The sequence below is a fragment of the Mauremys mutica genome, chromosome 4 (assembly GCF_020497125.1).
Source record: "Mauremys mutica isolate MM-2020 ecotype Southern chromosome 4, ASM2049712v1, whole genome shotgun sequence".
Lineage (NCBI taxonomy): Eukaryota > Metazoa > Chordata > Testudines > Geoemydidae > Mauremys > Mauremys mutica.
This window is the reverse complement of record NC_059075.1, coordinates 163,099,187-163,117,575: the sequence shown is the minus strand read 5'-3', so window position 1 is coordinate 163,117,575 and position 18,389 is coordinate 163,099,187. Positions and strand designations below refer to the sequence as shown.

Below are 18,389 nucleotides of genomic sequence, written 5' to 3'. Positions count from 1 at the left end.
ACCAGCATTTTGGCTGACCCAGGGAGGGGAAACAGACAACAGGCAATATAAATCAGACCTTCGGTTAGCAAACGGGAGTTTTGTAAGGAAGTTTAGAGAGGGTGTGTGAGAGACAAGTACATCTAACAAACATACTGTAAACTCAGGCCAATAACCTGTTCCCCCATCCCTCCCCCAAACTAAACAAACTAACCTCCCTGGAAGAGTAAAAATAAACCAGGCAGAAGGGCAGCAGCAGCGTGGGGCTCTCCAGTTGATTGCACTGAATGCAGCATGTACGATTACCAGCCCTGTGGGCAGGTAGCATATGTGGGCATTTGGCCCAAGGAGCTACTGGCCCTCAGAGACCAGGAGACCAGAGGGGCTGAATTGGTGGAGCCAAGGGAGACAGTGAGGTACATAGAGGAGACTTTTAGGGATGCAGTAGAGTAGTCCCACCCCCAGTCTGACAGCCTCTGTGCTGCTGAGGAGGGTGAAAGTTTCGGGGAAGGAGAACATCGAGCTGGGGCAGAGGGAGACGATCCCATAGTTGGGACCCACCTTCCAGATGAAGTCATGATGTCCTCTCACACTGAGGCTACCCCTCCTGAGGCGGGAATCCCACTTACACAGAGAAGCCAGGAAATAGTAATGGGGGATTCAATCAATAGACATATAAACAGTTGGGTTTGTGATGACTGGGAGAACCGCATGGTAAATTGCCTGCCTGGTGCAAAGGTTGCAGCTATCACGAGACATCCAGACAGACTTATGTGCAGTGCTGTGGTATGTAACCTAGTGTTTAAATCGGCCTCTGTATGAGATAGCTAATGTGAGAGTGAATTTTAAAAAAGTCTCCAGATGTGATCCCTGGTAAGCCTGACTTCAGTACCAGGCAAATTGTTGAAACTATAGGAAAGAACAGAATTATCAGACACGTCGGTGGACACAATTTGTTGAGGCAGAGCCAACATGCCTTTTATAAAGGGAAATCATGCCTCACCAGTCTACTAGAATTCTTTGAAGGGGTCAACAAGGATGTGGAGAAGGGTGATCCAATGGATATAGTGTACTTGGACTTTCAGAAAGCCTTTGACAGGGTCCCTCACCAAAGGCTCTTAACCTAAGGAAGCTGTCATGGAATAAGAGGGGAGGTTCTCTCATGAGTCAGTGGTTAAAAGATAGGAAGCAAAGGACAGGAATAAATGGCCAGTTTTCACAGTGGAGAGAGGTAAATAACGTGGTCCCCCAAGGATCTGTGTTGAGACCAGTGTAGTTCAACATAGTCATAAATGATCCAGAAAAAGGGGTAACCAGTGAGGTGGCAAAATTTGCAGATGATACAAAATGACTCAAGATAGTTAAATCCAAAGCAGCCTGCGAAGAGCTACAAAGGGATCTAAAAAAAATGAGGGACTGGGCAAGAAAATGGCAGATGAAATTCAATATTGATAAATGCAAAGTAATGCACATTGGAAATCATAATCCCAACTATACATACAAAATTATGGGGTTTAAATGACCACTCAAGAAAGAGATTTTGGAGTTATCGTAAATAGTTCTCTGAAAACATCCAGTCAATGTGCAGCGGCAGTTAAAAAAGCAAACAGAATGTTGGGAACCATTAGGAAAAGGATAGATAATAAAACAGAAAAATATCATAATGGTTCTATACAGTGGTGAGCTGGAGCCGTTTCCCACAGGTTCCCAAGAACCGGGTGCTAAAATTAGACCTCCGTGGAGAACCGGTTGTTAAAGGGCCAGGAGGTGGGCAAAGAACTCCGGTCCGTGGGCGGGACCATCCTGTTGCTCCCAGGATTCCCAGCTGGGGAGGCTGAGGTTCCCCTGCACCCTCCCCCGCTTCCCCCCAGCTGCAGCGTGGCCAGCTGCCGGCACCAGCTGGGCAGCTCAGCTGAGCTCGGGAGTCGTCCTGCTGCCGCTTTTTGAATAGCCCGGCAAGTGGGGTGGGAGAGGGGGCTGCTGCAAGCTCCAGGGCTAGCCAGAGGGGAGGGAAGGGGAAGGGGCAAGTGGGGCAATTGGCCCAGGCCCTGCAGGGGCCCCTGGCCCCACGAGGATGTCTCCCCCGGGCTCTCCCCCACTTCCCCCACCCCGCAGAACCGCAGCATGGCCAGCAGCTGGGCAGCTCATCTGAGCTCTGGGCTGCCGGCAAGATAAGGGGACGGGGGGGCTGCGAGCTCCGGGGCTGCAAGGTGGGGCAAGTAAGGCAATTTGCCCCAGCCCCTCGGCCCCACGAGGATGTCTCCCCCGGGCTCTCCCCTGCTTCCCCCACCCCACAGAGCCGCAGCATGGCCAGCAGCTGGGCAGCTCATCTGAGCTCTGGGCTGCCGGCAAGGTAAGGGGACGGGGGGCTGCGAGCTCCGCGGCTGCAGGGTGGGGCAAGTAGGGAAATTTGCCCCGGCCCCTCGGCCCCACGAGGATGTCTCCCCCGGGCTCTCCCCTGCTTCCCCCACCCCACAGAGCCGCAGCATGGCCAGCAGCTGGGCAGCTCATCTGAGCTCTGGGCTGCCGGCAAGGTAAGGGGACGGGGGGCTGCGAGCTCCGCGGCTGCAGGGTGGGGCAAGTAGGGAAATTTGCCCCGGCCCCTCGGCCCCACGAGGATGTCTCCCCCGGGCTCTCCCCTGCTTCCCCCACCTCGCAGAGCCGCAGCATGGCCAGCAGCTGTGCAGCTCAGCTGAGCTCTGGGCTGCCAGCAAGGTAAGGGGCGGGGGGCTGCGAGCTCCGGGGCGGCAAGTGGGGCAATTTGCAACGGCCCCCTGGCCCCACGAGATTTGTCTCCTCCCGGCCCCTCCCCCCCTGCAGAGCTTCAGCGTGGCCAGCAGCTGGGCAGCTCAGCTGAGCTCCTGAGTCCTCCTGCTGCTTTGAGATGCCGGCAAGGTAAGGTACGGGGGAGACTACGAGCTCCAGGGCTGCGGGGGGGAGGGCAAGTGGGGCAATTTGCCCCAGGCCCTGCAGGGGCCCCCAGACTCTCCTCTGCTTCCCTCCCTTAAATCAGAACTTTTTATAGGGAACCGGTTGTTAAGATTTTGGCAGCTCATCACTGGTTCTATATGTAAGCTGAGTCAGGATGAGATCTACCCTGACATCTGGTGGTACATTATGAGGAGTGGGCAAAGGAATTTTAGGAATGTGCATTTGCATTGGTAAACCCACTCCACTTAGCATAACACACAGCAGCATGGGATGGTTATTTTCACACTGTGGGATCCCCAATTTCTTTGTTATTGGGGCAGGAAGGAAAAAAAGGGGCTGCTACCTTAATTATGTGAATGAGGAACTATGAGACTGCTTTATGACAGAAATGACTCAACCTACATTAAATAGTACTTGCTAGACAAGGGACAGGGGTTCCAAACCCCAGTGAAGAGAGAGAGAGGCTGGGTACTGGTGTGTGTACCTGATAGTATGGGCCCCTTTTGAGGGCCTGGAACACCAATTGCACTTCCTCCTCTCTCCACTGTTAAAGAGCAGAGCTAATTTTGAATCCTTTAGGAGTCCATCTAGAGGTTGCTGACCTGAATTCACGTTGGGCCATGTGGCAGTGGGGCTCTCCTACTACAAGTTGAAATCACTAAGAGCTGAAATCACTAAAAGAGCTAAGCTTACTAAGCTGAGATCACTGAGTGCTGTGTTAAGTAGTGGGAGAGCCTGAAGGTCTATCACCAAGCAGCTGGCAGAGCGGAGCAGTCTGCAGCACGTTGGAGCAGCCCATGGAACAGTGAGCAGTGTGGAGCGGTTTGTGGGGACGGCTGATGTGGTTCGCGGGTCTGCTGGAGGAGCGGCACAGCTGGTGGAGTGGAGCCAGTCGTGGGGAAGGCTGCAGCAGAACTCCACGGAGAAGCGGGGCAGTCGGCCCTGGCCCACGTAAGGTGTCCCTAGCACCCTGTGTGTGCGACCCCCCCCCCATTTCCACCCAGGCTGGGGGGGGGGGTAAAACTCTGCAGATAAACTTTTGAACTCTGGGGTGGCACTGACCAGAGACTGAGACTTTTGGGTTGTTGGACTTTGGGGTGATTGGACTTAAGACCCTAAGGACAGTGCCAAATGTACTTGAAGGTGGGTTTTTGCTTATGGTTTGTGTATAGTCCTGTTTGTGGTGTCTCTCCAACATGATGCCACATTGTTTCCCTCCTTTATTAAAAGGATTTTGCTACACTCAGACTTTGTGCTTGCGAGTGGGGAAGTATTGCCTCCTAGAGGCGCCCGGGGGGGTGGTAGGTAATTGTCCCAGGTCACTGGGTGGGGGCTCGAGACGGTTTTGCATTGTGTTATTGAAACGGAACCCCTGGATACTGAACCCGGCCCTTGTTGCTGCCAACTCAGAGGGGCAGAAGGGTTACATTTATAAATCTATGATGCGCCAAAACCTTGAATACTGCCTGCAGTTCTGGTCGCCCCATCTCAAAACAGATATACCAATATTGTAAAAGGTGCAGAGAAGGGCAACAAAAATGATTAGGGGAATGGAACAGCTTCCATATGAGGAGAGATAAAAAAGATGGGGGACAAGGGTACACTTCAAACACGGTATCGCCGTAGCTGCACTGGCACTGTAGCGTTTAAGTGAAGATGCTCCTATGCAAACAAGCTCTTAATCCACCTCCCCGAGAGGCGTTGGCTAGGTGAGTAGGAGAGGTGCTCCTGCCGACAGGGGTGTGGATTTTTCACACCCCTGAGCAATATAGTTATAACAATATAGGTCTGTAGTAGAGACCTGGGACTATTTCGTTTAGACAAGAGATGACTAAGGGGGGATATGATAGAAGTCTATAAAATCATGACTGGTATGAAGAAAGTGACTAGGGAAGTGTTATTTACTCCTGCACATAACAGGAGAACTAGGGGTCACTTTATGAAATGAATAGGAAGCAAGTTAAAAACAAACAAAAGAAGGTATCTGTGCACACAATGCACAGGCAACCTGTGGAAATTGTTGCCGTGGGATGTTGTGAAGGCTAAAAGTATAATTGGATTCAAGATAATCAGGGCATGTAACCCCATACTCTGCATGTCCCTAAACCTCTGACTACCAGAAGCTGGGACTGCATGTCAGGGGATGGATCACTCAGAATTTCCCTGTTCAGTTCATTCCCTCTGAAACATGAAGCACTGGCCACTATCTGAAGACACAATATTGGGCTAGATGAACCATTGGTCTGACTCAGTATGTCCATTCTTATGTGAGTTATGAAGAGTAGAATACGGATAGAGGAAGCTAAAGACATCGGGGGAAACTCCATGGCTTGCAGGACTAAGGAGGGTTTCTTTAAAAAAAGTGTATTAGGAACAAAAGAAATCGTAGCAGTGGTGTAGGCTCATTACTAGATGGAGACTGTTTAAAAGGTTGCAGAAAAGGTGGAAGTGTTCAATAAATATGTTTTTCGTGTTGGAAACCCCATGTCAGTGTATTTAGGAAGGACAAGGGTCTCCAGTGCTCTTACATTTTAGCAGCTGCATGAAGGAGAAGAGGTGGTGAAGTCCCTCCACAGCCGATTGCCAGATCTCCTGCTCCTGCTCCACACAGCACAGAGTGAGACACCCCACCAGCTGGCCCAGGACTCTGAACTCCTCCACTTCCTGACGGAGAGAAGGAGCAAAGGGAGTCACTCGCCCCTGCAGACCTAGCGCAGCGAGTCCCCCTGGCATTGCCCTAGCAGTGGGTTAGAACAGGGGGAGGCAGAGGCCACCGCAGAGAGACTGGGGACAATGAGAGCAGGAGGAGCTGTGGGGCCCATCACCAGGGGCTGAGGAAAGCTCAGCAGGGACGGAGAAATCTGGGCAGCAAAGTCAACAAACGTTACCCCCGAGTGGGGACCCAGGTAACGAATGAACTAACGTCCAGTCTCCATCTCAAGGGCAAGTTCCTAATCCCAGCCCCTTCTCCCATCCCCCTCCCTTCTTTGACCTCAGGCCCAGGAGCTTGGAGTCACCTTGGACTCCTCTGCTCTGCCTCCTGCCTCTCTCACTCCATCCTGGAGCTCCCCAGAGCCCTCCCTTTCCGCGCCACCCCCAGCCTGCCTGCTCTCTCCTGCAGCCTTGTCCTCTTGTCTCCCCCTCCTGCAGCCCCTGCACTGGCTCCCTGCTCTTCCCCACCTGGCACCAAGCCCCTTGCCCTCCTCTCCCGGGGTCTGCACAGCCTCCCCACTCCCACTCCCCAGTTCTCTGGCGCCTTTGGCCCCGCCCATCCCTTTCACTGTGTCCCCTCCCACCTCCCTCCTTCTGTTCTGCTGCCCCAGCCTCTGGGGGCACATCATCCGAGCGCCCCCCTCCAGCTGCCAGAGGGGAAGCCCTTCCACAGGGGGGATGGAGCATCTGGAGCAGCTCAATGGCCCTGAGCATGCAGAGCAAGGGGCGTTCATCTGGCAGCCTGGCAGAAGCTGATGCCAAGGCATCCCACAGGCGTCTGACAAAGGGGGTGAACAGACACCTGGGTTCGGAGGCTGCTGTCAGGGCAATCCTGTGTAAATGCATTGACCCTGCAGAGCAGACTTTGGTGCTAGGGGAACAGCGGGGAGAGTCCTTGGAGACAGAATGATGGGACTTGACCCAAAGCCCACTGGAGTCAGAGGAAAGACCCATCGACATCAGGGCTCGTTAGATTGGACTCCTACTGAGGATCTTGCTGAGTCACTATTCTAGGCCTGCATTTTCCATGCCAGGGCGTGCTGCACCGCGAGGCTGTTCAGTGTAGTTAGGAGGTGGCCAGGGTCACAGGCTGCTCACCTGGAATTTGCACTGAGACCCCATGAATTCCATCAGCCACCTGATCCTTCCCACTGCCCTCAGCCGCTCATGTACCTCCTTGGATGTGGTCCAGGGGAGCAGGACCTGAGAGAAACAAATTGGGACAAATTGCTAAGGAGAAGTACCAAAAAATAGTCCAAGCACATAGGGAGAAAATCAGCAAGGCAAAGGCAAAAATGAGTTCTAACTGTCAAGGGACATAAAAGACAATCAGAAGCAGCTCTATAAATGCATTAGGAGCAAGAGAAAGACAAAGGAAAGTGTGGGGCCACTACTCAGCAGGGAAGGAGAGCAAAGAATGGATGACACAGACAAAGCCAAGGTGTTTAATGTCTTTTTTGCTTTAGTTTTCACTAAAAAGGTTAATGACGACTAGATGCTTAACACAATATTAACAACAAGGGGGCAGGAATACAGGCTAGACTAGGGAGAGAACAGGTAAAAGACAATTGAGGTCAGTTAGATGTATTCAAGTTGGCAGAGCCTCATGATATTCACTCTAGATGGAGCTAGGCAAAGCAATCGCTGAACCTTTAGGAGGGTTGAGGTCCCAAAGGACTGGAGAAGGGCAGACACAGAACCTGTCTTCAGAAAGGGGAACAAGGAGGCCCCAAGGAATTATAGACCTGTCAGCCTAACTTTGGTACCCAGAAAGATACTGAACAAGTTATTAAACAGTTTGTAAGAATCTAGAGGAGATAATAGGGTAATAACAAATAGCACCATGCCAAACCAATCTAATTTCCTTCTTTGACAGGGTTACTTGCCTAGTGGATGGAGGCAGGCAGTATATGATGATGTATATGAAGTTTAGTAAGGCTTTTGACACAGTCCCACAAGACATTGTCCTAAGCAAACTAAGCCAGTCTGATCCAGATGAGATTACTATAAGGTGGGCGCCCAACTGATGGAAAGATCGTACTCAAAGAGGAGTTATCACTGACTCGCTGGCAAACTGGGAGGGTGTCTCAAGTGAGGTCCCCCAGGGGTGTGCCTGGTCCAGTACTAATCAATATTTTCATTAAGAACTTGGTTAAGGGAAAAGAGAGGATGCTTGTAAAGTTTACGGATGACACCAAGCTGGGAGGGGTTGCAAGCACTTTGGAGGACAGATTAGAATTCAAAATCAGCTTGCTAAATTGGAGAGTAGGTCTGAAGTCAACAAGATAAAATTCAGTCAAAACAAATGTGACGTAACACACTTAGGAAGGAAAAATGTATAAAAACAAAGTGGGGGATAACCGGCTAGGTGGCAGTACTGCAGAAAAGGATCTGGGGGTTATCATGGGTCTCACACTGAATACGAATCAACAGTGTGATGCTGTTGTGAAAAAGGGAAATGCCATTCTGAATTGTGTTAGCTTGGAGCTCTGTGTCCAGTTGCAGGCACCACGTTTTAAGAAAGATGTGAACAAACTGGGGCCAGTCCAGAGGACAGCGACAAAAATGATCAGCAGTTTAGAAAACCTGACCTGTGAAGAAAGGTTGAACGAATTGGGCATGTTTCATCTTGAGAAGACGGAGGGGGCACCTGTAACAGTCTTCAAATACGTTAAGGGCTGTTATACAGGGGATGGTGACAAATTGTTCTCCATGTCCCCTGGAGGTAGGACAAGAAGTAATGAGCTTAATTTGCAGCAAGGGAGATTTAAGTTAAATATTAGGAAAAAGTCTAAGGGTGGCTAAGCACTGGGACAGGTGACCTAGGGAAGTGGTGGACTCTCCATCATGGAGGTTTTAAAAAACAGGCTGGACAAACACTCAACAGGGACAGTCTAGGAATGCTTGGCCCTGCCTCAGTGCAGGGGGTGGAGTAGATGACCTCTTGAGATCCTTTCCAGCCCTGCACTTCTGTGATTGTCCTCTTCCCAGGTTCTGGGATCGAGGAGACCGAATCTCTGTTAAGGACATTTCCCTCTTTTGGAAGCACAAACGACCTACAGAATCTACTTCCTGTGGCCCCAGAACTAGAATGTTGGGGGAATCTAGCTCCGGGCTCTGGCCAGGTTGGTGGGGCCCATGGAGAGCACAAAGGAATGCCAGGTTCACATGAGGGCTCAGTGGAGAACACAGCAGATCCTGTATGGGGTGGGCGCTCCTCCACACCCACCCCATACAGACGTTTTTCAGATATAGTGGGGGCACTTGGCCCTCCAGCCCAAGAACCTTTGTAGAGAACGTACTCTGAGGAGCCGAAGGCATGGGGGTGTCCCATGCTTGGGATTAAACAGAGCCTTGGTCCCTGAGCCCCACCCCAGCTACAGGACTAGTCCCCTTCCTGCCCCCACGCCTCCAGACCTTCAAGATGATTTGCAGCACCAGAAGGTTGGGCTCCTGATCCTCGCACACCAAGGCCTTCAGCATCTCATCCATGGTTTTCAGAGTCTGCGTGCAGAGCAGAGGAGAAACCAGAGCAAGTGGAGTTACCCAGCCAGGTGATGAACCAATGCCCTGGCGTGTGACACCCCCCCCCCAGGTCATAGCAGCCCCTGGTATTACAGCTCACCCACTCACTTGTACCCGCAGGGGACCTACTACAAACTCCTCTTGGCAACAGGGCCCCACCTGTCTTTGCTCTCCCCAGAAAGCCCACTGCACACAGTCTATCCCACTGGGAGAGTCAGACAGGACTCCACATTTGGAGGGCAGATTTCCAGCCAAGCTTCGGCTCCCCTGGCCTATGTGCACCTGAAGCAGCCGATCTCAGGCCTGTGCCCCCAGCCACGCATGGGGGATGAATGTGCTTGTGAAGGGAGTGTCTGTTCCCCACTAATTGTCAGTGCATGTGAAGGATAAATGCCTACTACTGCTGCCCTAGGAGGGAGTTACTCCTTTATCTGGGCCTGTACTTTGGGGCCTGTGCTTTGGTGCTGCAGGTCCTGAGCTGAAGTCCTGTCGGGAAGCTGTGATCATTACACTCTTATGCCAGTGCCAGGTAACCCAGGGGACAGTACACGAGCGAGTGGCAGGATTCCCACTCAGTTTGGGATGGCTCAACATGGCCGGTTTGGGGCTTACTTTGGTGTAGAGAGCAGCCTCCACCTCCTCCATGGTGTGTGCTGGAGGCAGGGAGAAGATGCTGGAGAAGCAGGTGGCGAGTAGGCTGGGTCGTGTCAGGACCAGCAGCGGTAGCTTCATTTTGCTAAGAGAAGAGACACATGCGGATTTGGGGTCTGAGGCGGGACTGATGTGCTAATATTGCCCTCAGGCTCCCAGGACATGGAAACACCTGCGGGGGCTCCAGCTGGCGGGTGGCAGATGAGAACAGGCCAGGGGGTGGTGGAAGGAGTTGGTGCTGCCTTCTCTCATACCAGCAGGCAGGGACTTGGTGTAGCCTGCAGCTGTCTGCTGTGACCCCACCAGCACTCACCGGCTGGGGCAGAGATCGCTGCGCTTCACCAAGAAACAACATCCTGCAAATGGCATGGACAGGAGACTAGAGCCTGCTGGCACCAAAGCGCCTCTGAACCCAGCGGCCACAGTGCAGAGGAGCCTGCCAGTCCTGCCCCACTGGGGGCAAGAGACCCTCCCACCACAGCCATCTGCACTGCGGCTGCACAGTCCAGGCCAGCAGAGAGATGCTGCATCAGCCCGCAGCCGGGCAGAACCGAAGCAGGGATCTAAGCCCTGCCCCTGCCCATTGCTCTCAGCCTGCTGGACAGGGCACACAGCTGTGTGCAGGGGGGCAGGAAGGTGGGGACAGCCCAGACAGCATTAACCTCTTCACCCCCACTGCCAGAGCATGGCCCCAGCACATGCAATGAGGTGCCAGGTGACTACTTGAGCTGCCCCTGCAGGACAGAGCCGCGCCCCTCGTGGCAGGTTGCAGCCAGTGAGGAACAGCTACGCCCACTGCTGATGCAAATCCCTCCCCCTCTCACCCCCGCAGAGACGCGATCATGGCCAATGCCATCGCCTGCCCCGTTGTCAGGAAGCCAGTGCGCAGTGGGGAGAGCTGCTCCAGTTCCTGCCCCACCTCCTCTTCCCATTCCTGGGGAACCTATCGAGCCAACAGCGAGAGCCCAGCTCCAGCCCGCAGCATCCATCACCTTCCAGACGCCTGATGGACAGGGGAAGCTCAGAGCAGGGCGCTAGTGGCACTGAGAGAGAGCCCCCCATGGCACAGGCAGTGCCAAGTGCCAGGGCTCAGCCTGCCCAGCCTCTCAGCCACTGGGAGTCGCTGAGCTGCCAGTGTGACGCAGCTGGCACCGACTCCAGTCGCTCCGCTCCAGCAGCACCTAACAGCCCCTCTCCCCCCAGAGGGGACCGGTCCTGCCTTCCACGCTCCCTCCACCATATCTTCATAAGGCCACGTGGAGAGGTCACCAGGCACTGAAGGATCCTCCACCACCTACCCACTGGTGCCAGTCCACATGCACCAGCACCATCATCTGGTGCCACATTTCCTGGGGGAATCAGAAGATGGGGGAGGAGCAGAGGGGGGAATGCCCTGGAAAACTGGCCATGCCAAGAGGCTGGCGTGTCTGGCTGCACGTAGCACTGGCTGGGGCTGGGCCGGGCAGGCTGGGTACCTCAGCTTCATGATGGCGAGCATAGCTTGCTGACGCATCACGCCGGTCAGGGAGTCGACGGACTCGTGATCAATCAGCTCCTGAGGAGACAATGTGGGGAAATGCCAGCTGGGCTCCAAGCTCCTGCAAGGCTCCGACAGGGGATCAAAGCGCAGGGCCTGCAACACGTGGGCTCGGCAGCCAGGTCGTCCTACTACAGGCTTGACGGTGTGCAGTGCTCTGCAAAGGCTCCATCAGCATTATCACCCAAGGACTCCACCTGAGATCAGACCCCCTTGTGCCCGGTGCTGCACACACACAGTGAGAGCCAGTCCCTGCCCCAGAGAGCTCACGAGCTAACTAGACGAGACAAGGCATGGGAGGGAAATTGAGGCACAGAGGGGGAAGTGACTTGCCCAAGGTCTTACTGCAGAACTGGGAGTAGAACCCCGGTGTGTTGAGCCCCAGCCCACTGGACCACCCACCAGCCCACGCTGTCCCACGTTCAGGGAAGGGAGGTAAGCTCTGGAAAGCTTTCTGCAGCGCTGGAGAGCAAAGACTTTCCAAATCTACGGAGCAGATTTGTTGCTAGTTCCCTAGTGGGCACTGACTGCGGAGTGTTGGGGCTCTGGGCAGGGAGACTGGCGTACACAGAGCGACCCGGTGACTTGGGAAGCTGGGTGCAAGGGAACAATCTACGTTTCAATACAGTTATATGTTTAGGAACAAAGACGGCAGGTCACACCCACAGCATGGGGGGGTCCTAACCTGGGAAGCGGTGACTCTGGAAAAGACTTGGCAGTCATGGTAATCAGCTGCCCATGAGCGCCCAGTGCGAAGTTGGGGCCAAAAGGGTTAATGCCATCCCGGGATGTACAAACAGGGCAATCTCCAGTTGTTAGAGAGGTTATTTTCCCTCTGTATTTGGCACTGGTGCGACCGCTGCTGGGATCCTGTGTCCAGGTCCGGTGCCCACAATTCAAGGAGAATGTTGATAAATTGGAGGGGGGTCAGAGAACAGCCCCAAGAGTGACTGAAGGACTGGGAAACATGCCTGATAGTGAGAGACTCAAGGAGCTCAATCAGTTCAGCTTAACGAAGAGAAAGTTACAGGGTGACTTGATGACAGTCTGTAAGTACCTACAGGGGAAGCAAATACTGGATAATGGGCTCTTCAGTCTGACTCGATCCAATGATTGGCAGCTGAAGTTCGACAAATCTGCAAAGATCTCCAGGACAATCACTAAACCCGCCAAGTAACACAGCCCCAGTGTGTGTTTTACTCACCTTTATCTTCCCCACTAGCAGGGCTTTGTCCATAAAAGCAGGCAGGTTGCTGAGGGTGTTGATGGAATCCAAGAACTTGAGTTTCTTGGTCTCGTCCTACGCCCCGCAGAGATTAGACACAAACAGGAAGGTTAGCATGGAAAGGAGCTGCCAGTGGGAGAGATGTCAGAAAGCTTCCCCCCAGTGCTGCTCAGGCTTTGATATGCCAAATGGCAGAAGGCCATTCATCCGGCAACAGGAGTGACTATCTGGGGAGGGCAGGGCAGCTCTGTATGAAACCGGACCAGAGAGGGAGCAGATCTCACGGGGTAGGTGTCCAGAGAGGAACTGCAACATGGCAGCTAAGCAGCCAGACAGTGTTAGCAGGGGCTTGACAGAGTGGGAGGAACATCTGGGTGGGACACCCTGACACCCCAATATTCACCACTGTCATGTCATTAGGATATGTTTTGTACAAAGTACATATTGTAAGGTATTGTAAAAGTCTTTATCTGCTAGACATTAATGTCTCATTGGATTGTATGTGCTATCGCTGTATGTGCAGTTATGAAGTTCAGCTATGTATGTGTTCCTGAAACACGTTGTGAGGTTCAAAACAACCTTTCAGGTACAACAGTAAAAATGCCAAACAATGGCTTCTTGAGGAAATGCACACAAACAGCATAGAAACCTCTTCGAGATAACGCTACACAGTGGGAACTGTTGGACCCAGGTCTCAGCAAAAGAGTTTTCCAGCAGGTGGGAAGAGGAGATAAAAGGGGAACAATGATATCGGGGGGACCTCACGCTCCCTGCAGTAAGACACCTGGAAACATCTGAGGGACAAAGATGGAACTATGAGAAGTGATGGTCTCAGGCTGGAAAGAGATTCCTAACCTGTGTAAGAAAACCTGGGAAATCCAAGCTGCACAGCAAAGAATCTTAAGAATCTGCCAGCCTGAGAATTTGCTAGTGTAGATCCTATCTATCTAGTGTGGAAAGCTTAGTTTGTATGTTGTGTTTATTTACTAAGGTAATCTGCCTTGTTCTGTTTGCTATCTCTTAGAACCACTTAAAATCTACCTCTTGTAGTTAAGAATCTTATTTCTTGTTTATCCCATAACCCAGTTTGTACAATTAGTAACTGGGGGGAGGGGCAAAGAGTTGTGCATGCCTCTCTCCACATCAAGGGAGGAGGCAAATTTCATAAAACCTTTGGGTCTGTACTCCAAAGGAGCTGGGCACCAGAGTACTGGGACAAGCCCCTTCAGCTGAGTCTTCCCAGAGCTGATCTCAGGGTCTGTGTCTTTCTGCAGCTGGGCGTGGCCCTGCCTGAGTGTATGGCTGAAAGTGGCTTGTGAACTGAGCCTAGGGCCGCCCAGAGGATTCGGGGGGCTGGGGCAAAGCAATTTCAGGGACCCCTTCCATAAAAAAAAAGTTGCAATACTATAGTGTCATGTATTTGGAAATGTAAAAAATAACCAGTGAAATACATTCAAAAATTAATTTTTAATAATTTGAAAATACACCTCTACCTCGATATAACGCTGTCCTGTGGAGCCAAAAAGTCTTACCGCATTATAGGTGAAACTGCATTATATCGAACTTGCTTTGATCCACTGGAGTGCGCAGCCCCCCTCCCACCCCCGCAGAGCACTGCTTTACCGCGTTACATCCGAATTCGTGTTATATTGGGTAGTGTTATATCGGGGTAGAGGTATACACGAAATACATGATTTTAAAACATTCAATGCTTTAATGTGTGTGTCATAACTATAAAGGGAAGGGAACTGCCCTCCTGTGTACAATACTATAAAATCCCTCCTGGGCAGAGACACTAAAATCCTTTTACCTGTAAAGGGTTAAGAAGCTCAGGTAACCGGGCTGACACCTGACCCAAAGGACCAATAAGGAGACAAGATACTTTCAAATCTTGGGGGCGGGGAGGAGGCTTTTGTTTGTGCCCTTTGTTTTGGTGGTGTTCGCTCTTTGGACTAAGAGGGACCGGACATCAATCCATGTTCTCCAAATCTTTCTGAACAAGTCTCTCATATTTCAAACTTGTAAGTAACAGCCAGGCAAGGCGTGTTAGATTTAACTTTGTTTTCTCAACTTATAAATGTTCCTTTTTGCTAAGAGGATTTACCTCTGTTTGCTGTAACTTTGAACCTAAGGCTATAGGGGGTTCCTCTGGGCTCTATGAATCTGATTACCCTGTAAAGTTATTTTCCATCCTGATTTTACAGAGATGAGTTTTACCTTTCTTTCTTTAATTAAAAGCCTTCTTTTTAAGAACCTGATTGATTTTTCCTTGTTTTAAGATCCAAGGGGATTGGATCTGGACTCACCAGGAATTGGTGGGGGAAAGGAGGGGGGATGGTTAAATTCTCCTTGTGTTAAGATCCAAGGGGTTGGATCGGTGTTCACCAGGGACTTGGTGAAGAAGTCTCTCAAGACTATCTAGGGAAGGGAGTTAGTATTTAGGAGTGGTGGCAGCAAAACCAGATCTAAGCTGGTAGTTAAGCTTAGAGGTGTTCATGCAGGTCCCCACATCTGTACCCTAAAGTTCAGAGTGGGGAAGGAACCTTGACAGTATGTATACATTTGCAATTACATAATGGGCTGTCGCTGGGTGATGGTGATGGTTGGTGCCAATGGGCTGGCGCTGCCTGGGGGTGGCGCTGCTGTTGCCCAGGGCTGGGTGGGGAGCTGGGCTCAGGGCTGGGGGCGTGTCAGGAGGGTGTCCAGCTCAGAGGGGCTTAACATGCTGCTTACTCCCACCTCCCCCAGAGCCTCAGAGCGCGCCGCGTCCAGGAGCTTTCCTGGCCCCTGGACAGCACTGCAGCAGCCTGGCTCCATCGGGACCTGAGCTCACAGCCCCGCCCCCTTACCATGCGGCTCTGAGCGTGAGGTGCTCAGGCCCCGCCCCCTTACCATGTGGCTCTGAGCAGGAGGTGCTCAGGCCATGCCTCCTTACCACAGGGCCGCCCAGAGGGGGGGGGCAAAGGGGGCAATTTGCCCCGGGCTCCGCAGGGGCCCCCAAGAGAAGAGCGGAGGCTCCCGCCTCCGCCCCTCTCCTGGAGCCTCAGCGCATCAAGCGCCGAGTCTCCGGCCGAGCCCCTGAGCCCCGCCCCGATCCGAGCCGCGTGATGAGGGGGCGGGGCTGGGAGCTCCAACGGGGCCTGAGCCCCGCCCCGCTCAGAGTGGCGTGGGGAGGGGGCGGAGCTGCGAGCTCCGGGCTGAGCTCCCAGCCCCGCCCCCTCACCACGCGGCTCTGAGCGGGACGGAGCTTTGGCCCCGCCGGAGACGCACTCGGGTAAGAGGCTGGGGCTGGGGCCGGGGCGGGGGGGAAGCGGGACCCACCGCCGCCGCCGAAGCGCAGCCCGGTCTTCGGCGGCGGGGGGGCCCCTTCCGTTCCGGGCCCCCCCTGCCACCGAATTACCGCCGAAAACCGGGCTGCGCTTTGGCGGCGGGTCCCACTTCGGCGGTAATTCGGCGGCGGGGGGCTCCCGCCGTGGGTCTTCGGGGCACTTTGGCGGCGGGTCCTGGAACGGAAGGGCCCCCCGCCGCCGAAGACCCCGGGCCCCCGGAATCCTCTGGGCGGCCCTGCCTTACCATGGGGCTCTGAGCAGGAGGCGCTCAGGCCCCACCCTCTTACCATGTGGTTCTGAGCAGGAGGTGCTCAGGCCATGCCTCCTTACCACGCAGCTCTGAGTGGGAGGAGCTCAGTCCCGCCCCCTTACCACGTGGCTCCAAGTGGGAGGAGCTCAGGCCCCGCCCGAGCCACGCTGCTTTAGCTCTGTCCAGGGCCACTCTTAGAGGCGGTGCGCTGAGGTGCCGGGGGATGGGGGCAGGCGGAGGGAGCCTCCGACATTCTTGTGGGGGCCTCTGCGTGGCCCGGGGCCTGGTGCAAATTGCCCCACTTGTGCCCCTCTCTGGGTGGCCCTGCGCAAGCCCAGCAAGACAAGGTAAAGGGGGCCCAGGCTGGCAGAACAGGCGGGCTCAGTGGTATCCCGATACATCAGGTGGCACCTCAAAGGGGCTGGAAATTGAAAGTAGACAAATTCAAACTGGAAATGTACGTTTTTAACCAGGGGCGGCTCTAGGATTTCCGCCGCCCCAAGCAGGGCGGCACGCCGCCGGGGGGTGCTCTGGCTGTCGCCTGTCCCGTGGCTCCGGTGGACCTCCTGCAGACGTGCCTGCGGAGGGTCCGCTGCTCCTGCGGCTCCGGTGGAGCATCCGCAGGCATGCCTGCGGGAGGTCCACCGGAGCCGGCTGCCGCCCTCCCGCGGGACGCCGCCCCAAGCGCGCGCTTGGCGCTGGGGTCTGGAGCCGGCCCTGTTTTTAACAGAGAAAGTAATAGACCATTGGAACAACTGGGAAGTGGCATGGTGGGTGACCTTTTGTAACTCAAGGCAGGACATTTTTAAGATGCTTTAGTTTAAACAGGAATTATTTGGGGGCTGGTCACTGGCCTGTGTTATACAGGAGGTCACAGTGGTCCCATCTGGCCTTAGAATCCATGCATCTTCCGGAGAAGGGCGGATGGTGCATGTGGACAGGGCACTAGCTGACAGGTCAGAGGAGGGCTCTTAGTACCTGTTCATTGCTCGTGAGAAAGGCGTTGATGTAATCCAGGGCCTCTTTCTCCTCCGAGTCTGGCCTCATAAAGCAGGAGGCGTTACAAGGGGATGGTGAATCTGATCAAAGACAGAGCAGTGGTAATACCTGGGTCTTCCATGCTGCAGGCTGGGTGACAGAGATCTTAGAGAAAACCCTTACCCCCTCACTCCCGCCCCAGCAGGGGAGCAGCCCCGATGCACAGCAGGGTCTGGCACAGCGATTCCTGGCTTCCCCACCTCTTTGTTGCCCAGCCCAGCAAAGATCCAGTCAGAGCCCTGGTTCCCAACAGCCACCCCACTTCCCCGCCCACCATGCAGGCTCAGTCTGGGGATTTGGGGAGCGTCACATCTGGAAGGAGGGATGATGTCAGGCCATGAGTGGTGTCCCAACTCTCCAGGCCATTGCTGGAGGGGGCAGAGGGACTGGCAGTGAATTGCTCTGGTCCTCGTGTAGGAGAGGGAACAGTTGCCCAGTCTGTGTGAGATATGGGTATGCAGAGCCTGCCCGTTCTGCTTGTTCTGACTGCCTCTCCTGCCACCAACAGCCAGCCAGAGCCATCAGGTGTAACCTGGGCAGGCACTGAGCTCCCATCATCAACACTCCCCCCCAAATGCCCTGTGCTGGGACATGCAACAAAGGAGCCAGCAGATGGGGCTGCAACACCAGAGGGCATCTTATGCTCTGGCCGGCGCCCTGCCATCCTAGGCTTTAACAACCCACCCTGCACTGAGCATCCCCTTCAATGGGTGGAAAATATCCTCCAACCCTGCAGCGTGACAGATCAGGGTGGGCGATTCAGTCAGTCTCCACCTCATGCTTCGGCCGCCATTTCTAATGCCCCAATCAGCTCTAGAGGCTGCAGCTGTTGCCAGCAGGAGGGGCCATTCCCCCCTGCCGGGGTTTTCCTGTCTCTCCATCTCATGGCAGCTCAGAGCAATACAAGGTCTATGGAGTCTTCTCTCCCATGTTTAAGAAGGATGAGTTAAAACTGGAACGGGTACAAAGAAGGGCCACTAGAATGATCCGAGGAATGGAAGGCCTGTCGTATGACAGGAGACTTGAGGAGCTCGGTTTGTTTTCCTTAACCAAAAGAAGGATAAGGGGAGATATGATTGCACTCTTTAAATATATCAGAGGGATAAATACCAGGGAAGGAGAGGAATTATTTCAGCTCAGTGCTAATGTAGACACGAGGACAAACGGATATAAATTGTCAGTCAGGAAATTTAGGCTTGAAATTAGACGAAG

General features: G+C 53.7%; 2 protein-coding genes across 6 annotated transcripts in view; both read right to left on the bottom strand.

Annotated features, from left to right (window-relative positions):
* The window catches only part of LOC123369703 (maestro heat-like repeat-containing protein family member 7), a 422,324-nt gene that overhangs the window by 396,877 nt on the left and 7,058 nt on the right, over nucleotides 1-18,389 (bottom strand). For all 5 annotated transcript variants that reach the window (XM_045015620.1, XM_045015621.1, XM_045015619.1 and 2 more), the window contains exon 3: nucleotides 17,118-17,218. In XM_045015620.1, the coding sequence (XP_044871555.1) occupies nucleotides 17,118-17,218 (101 nt within the window). The remainder of the gene's footprint in view (nucleotides 1-17,117; nucleotides 17,219-18,389) is intronic.
* Nucleotides 4,628-9,738, bottom strand: LOC123369715 (maestro heat-like repeat family member 5). Its single transcript, XM_045015642.1, has 3 exons — nucleotides 9,040-9,738; nucleotides 6,721-6,825; nucleotides 4,628-5,574 (listed from the first exon to the last, which is right to left on the bottom strand). Exons 1-3 carry the CDS (start codon nucleotides 9,220-9,222, stop codon nucleotides 5,407-5,409), a joined length of 456 nt encoding a protein of 151 aa, XP_044871577.1. The 5' UTR covers nucleotides 9,223-9,738; the 3' UTR covers nucleotides 4,628-5,406.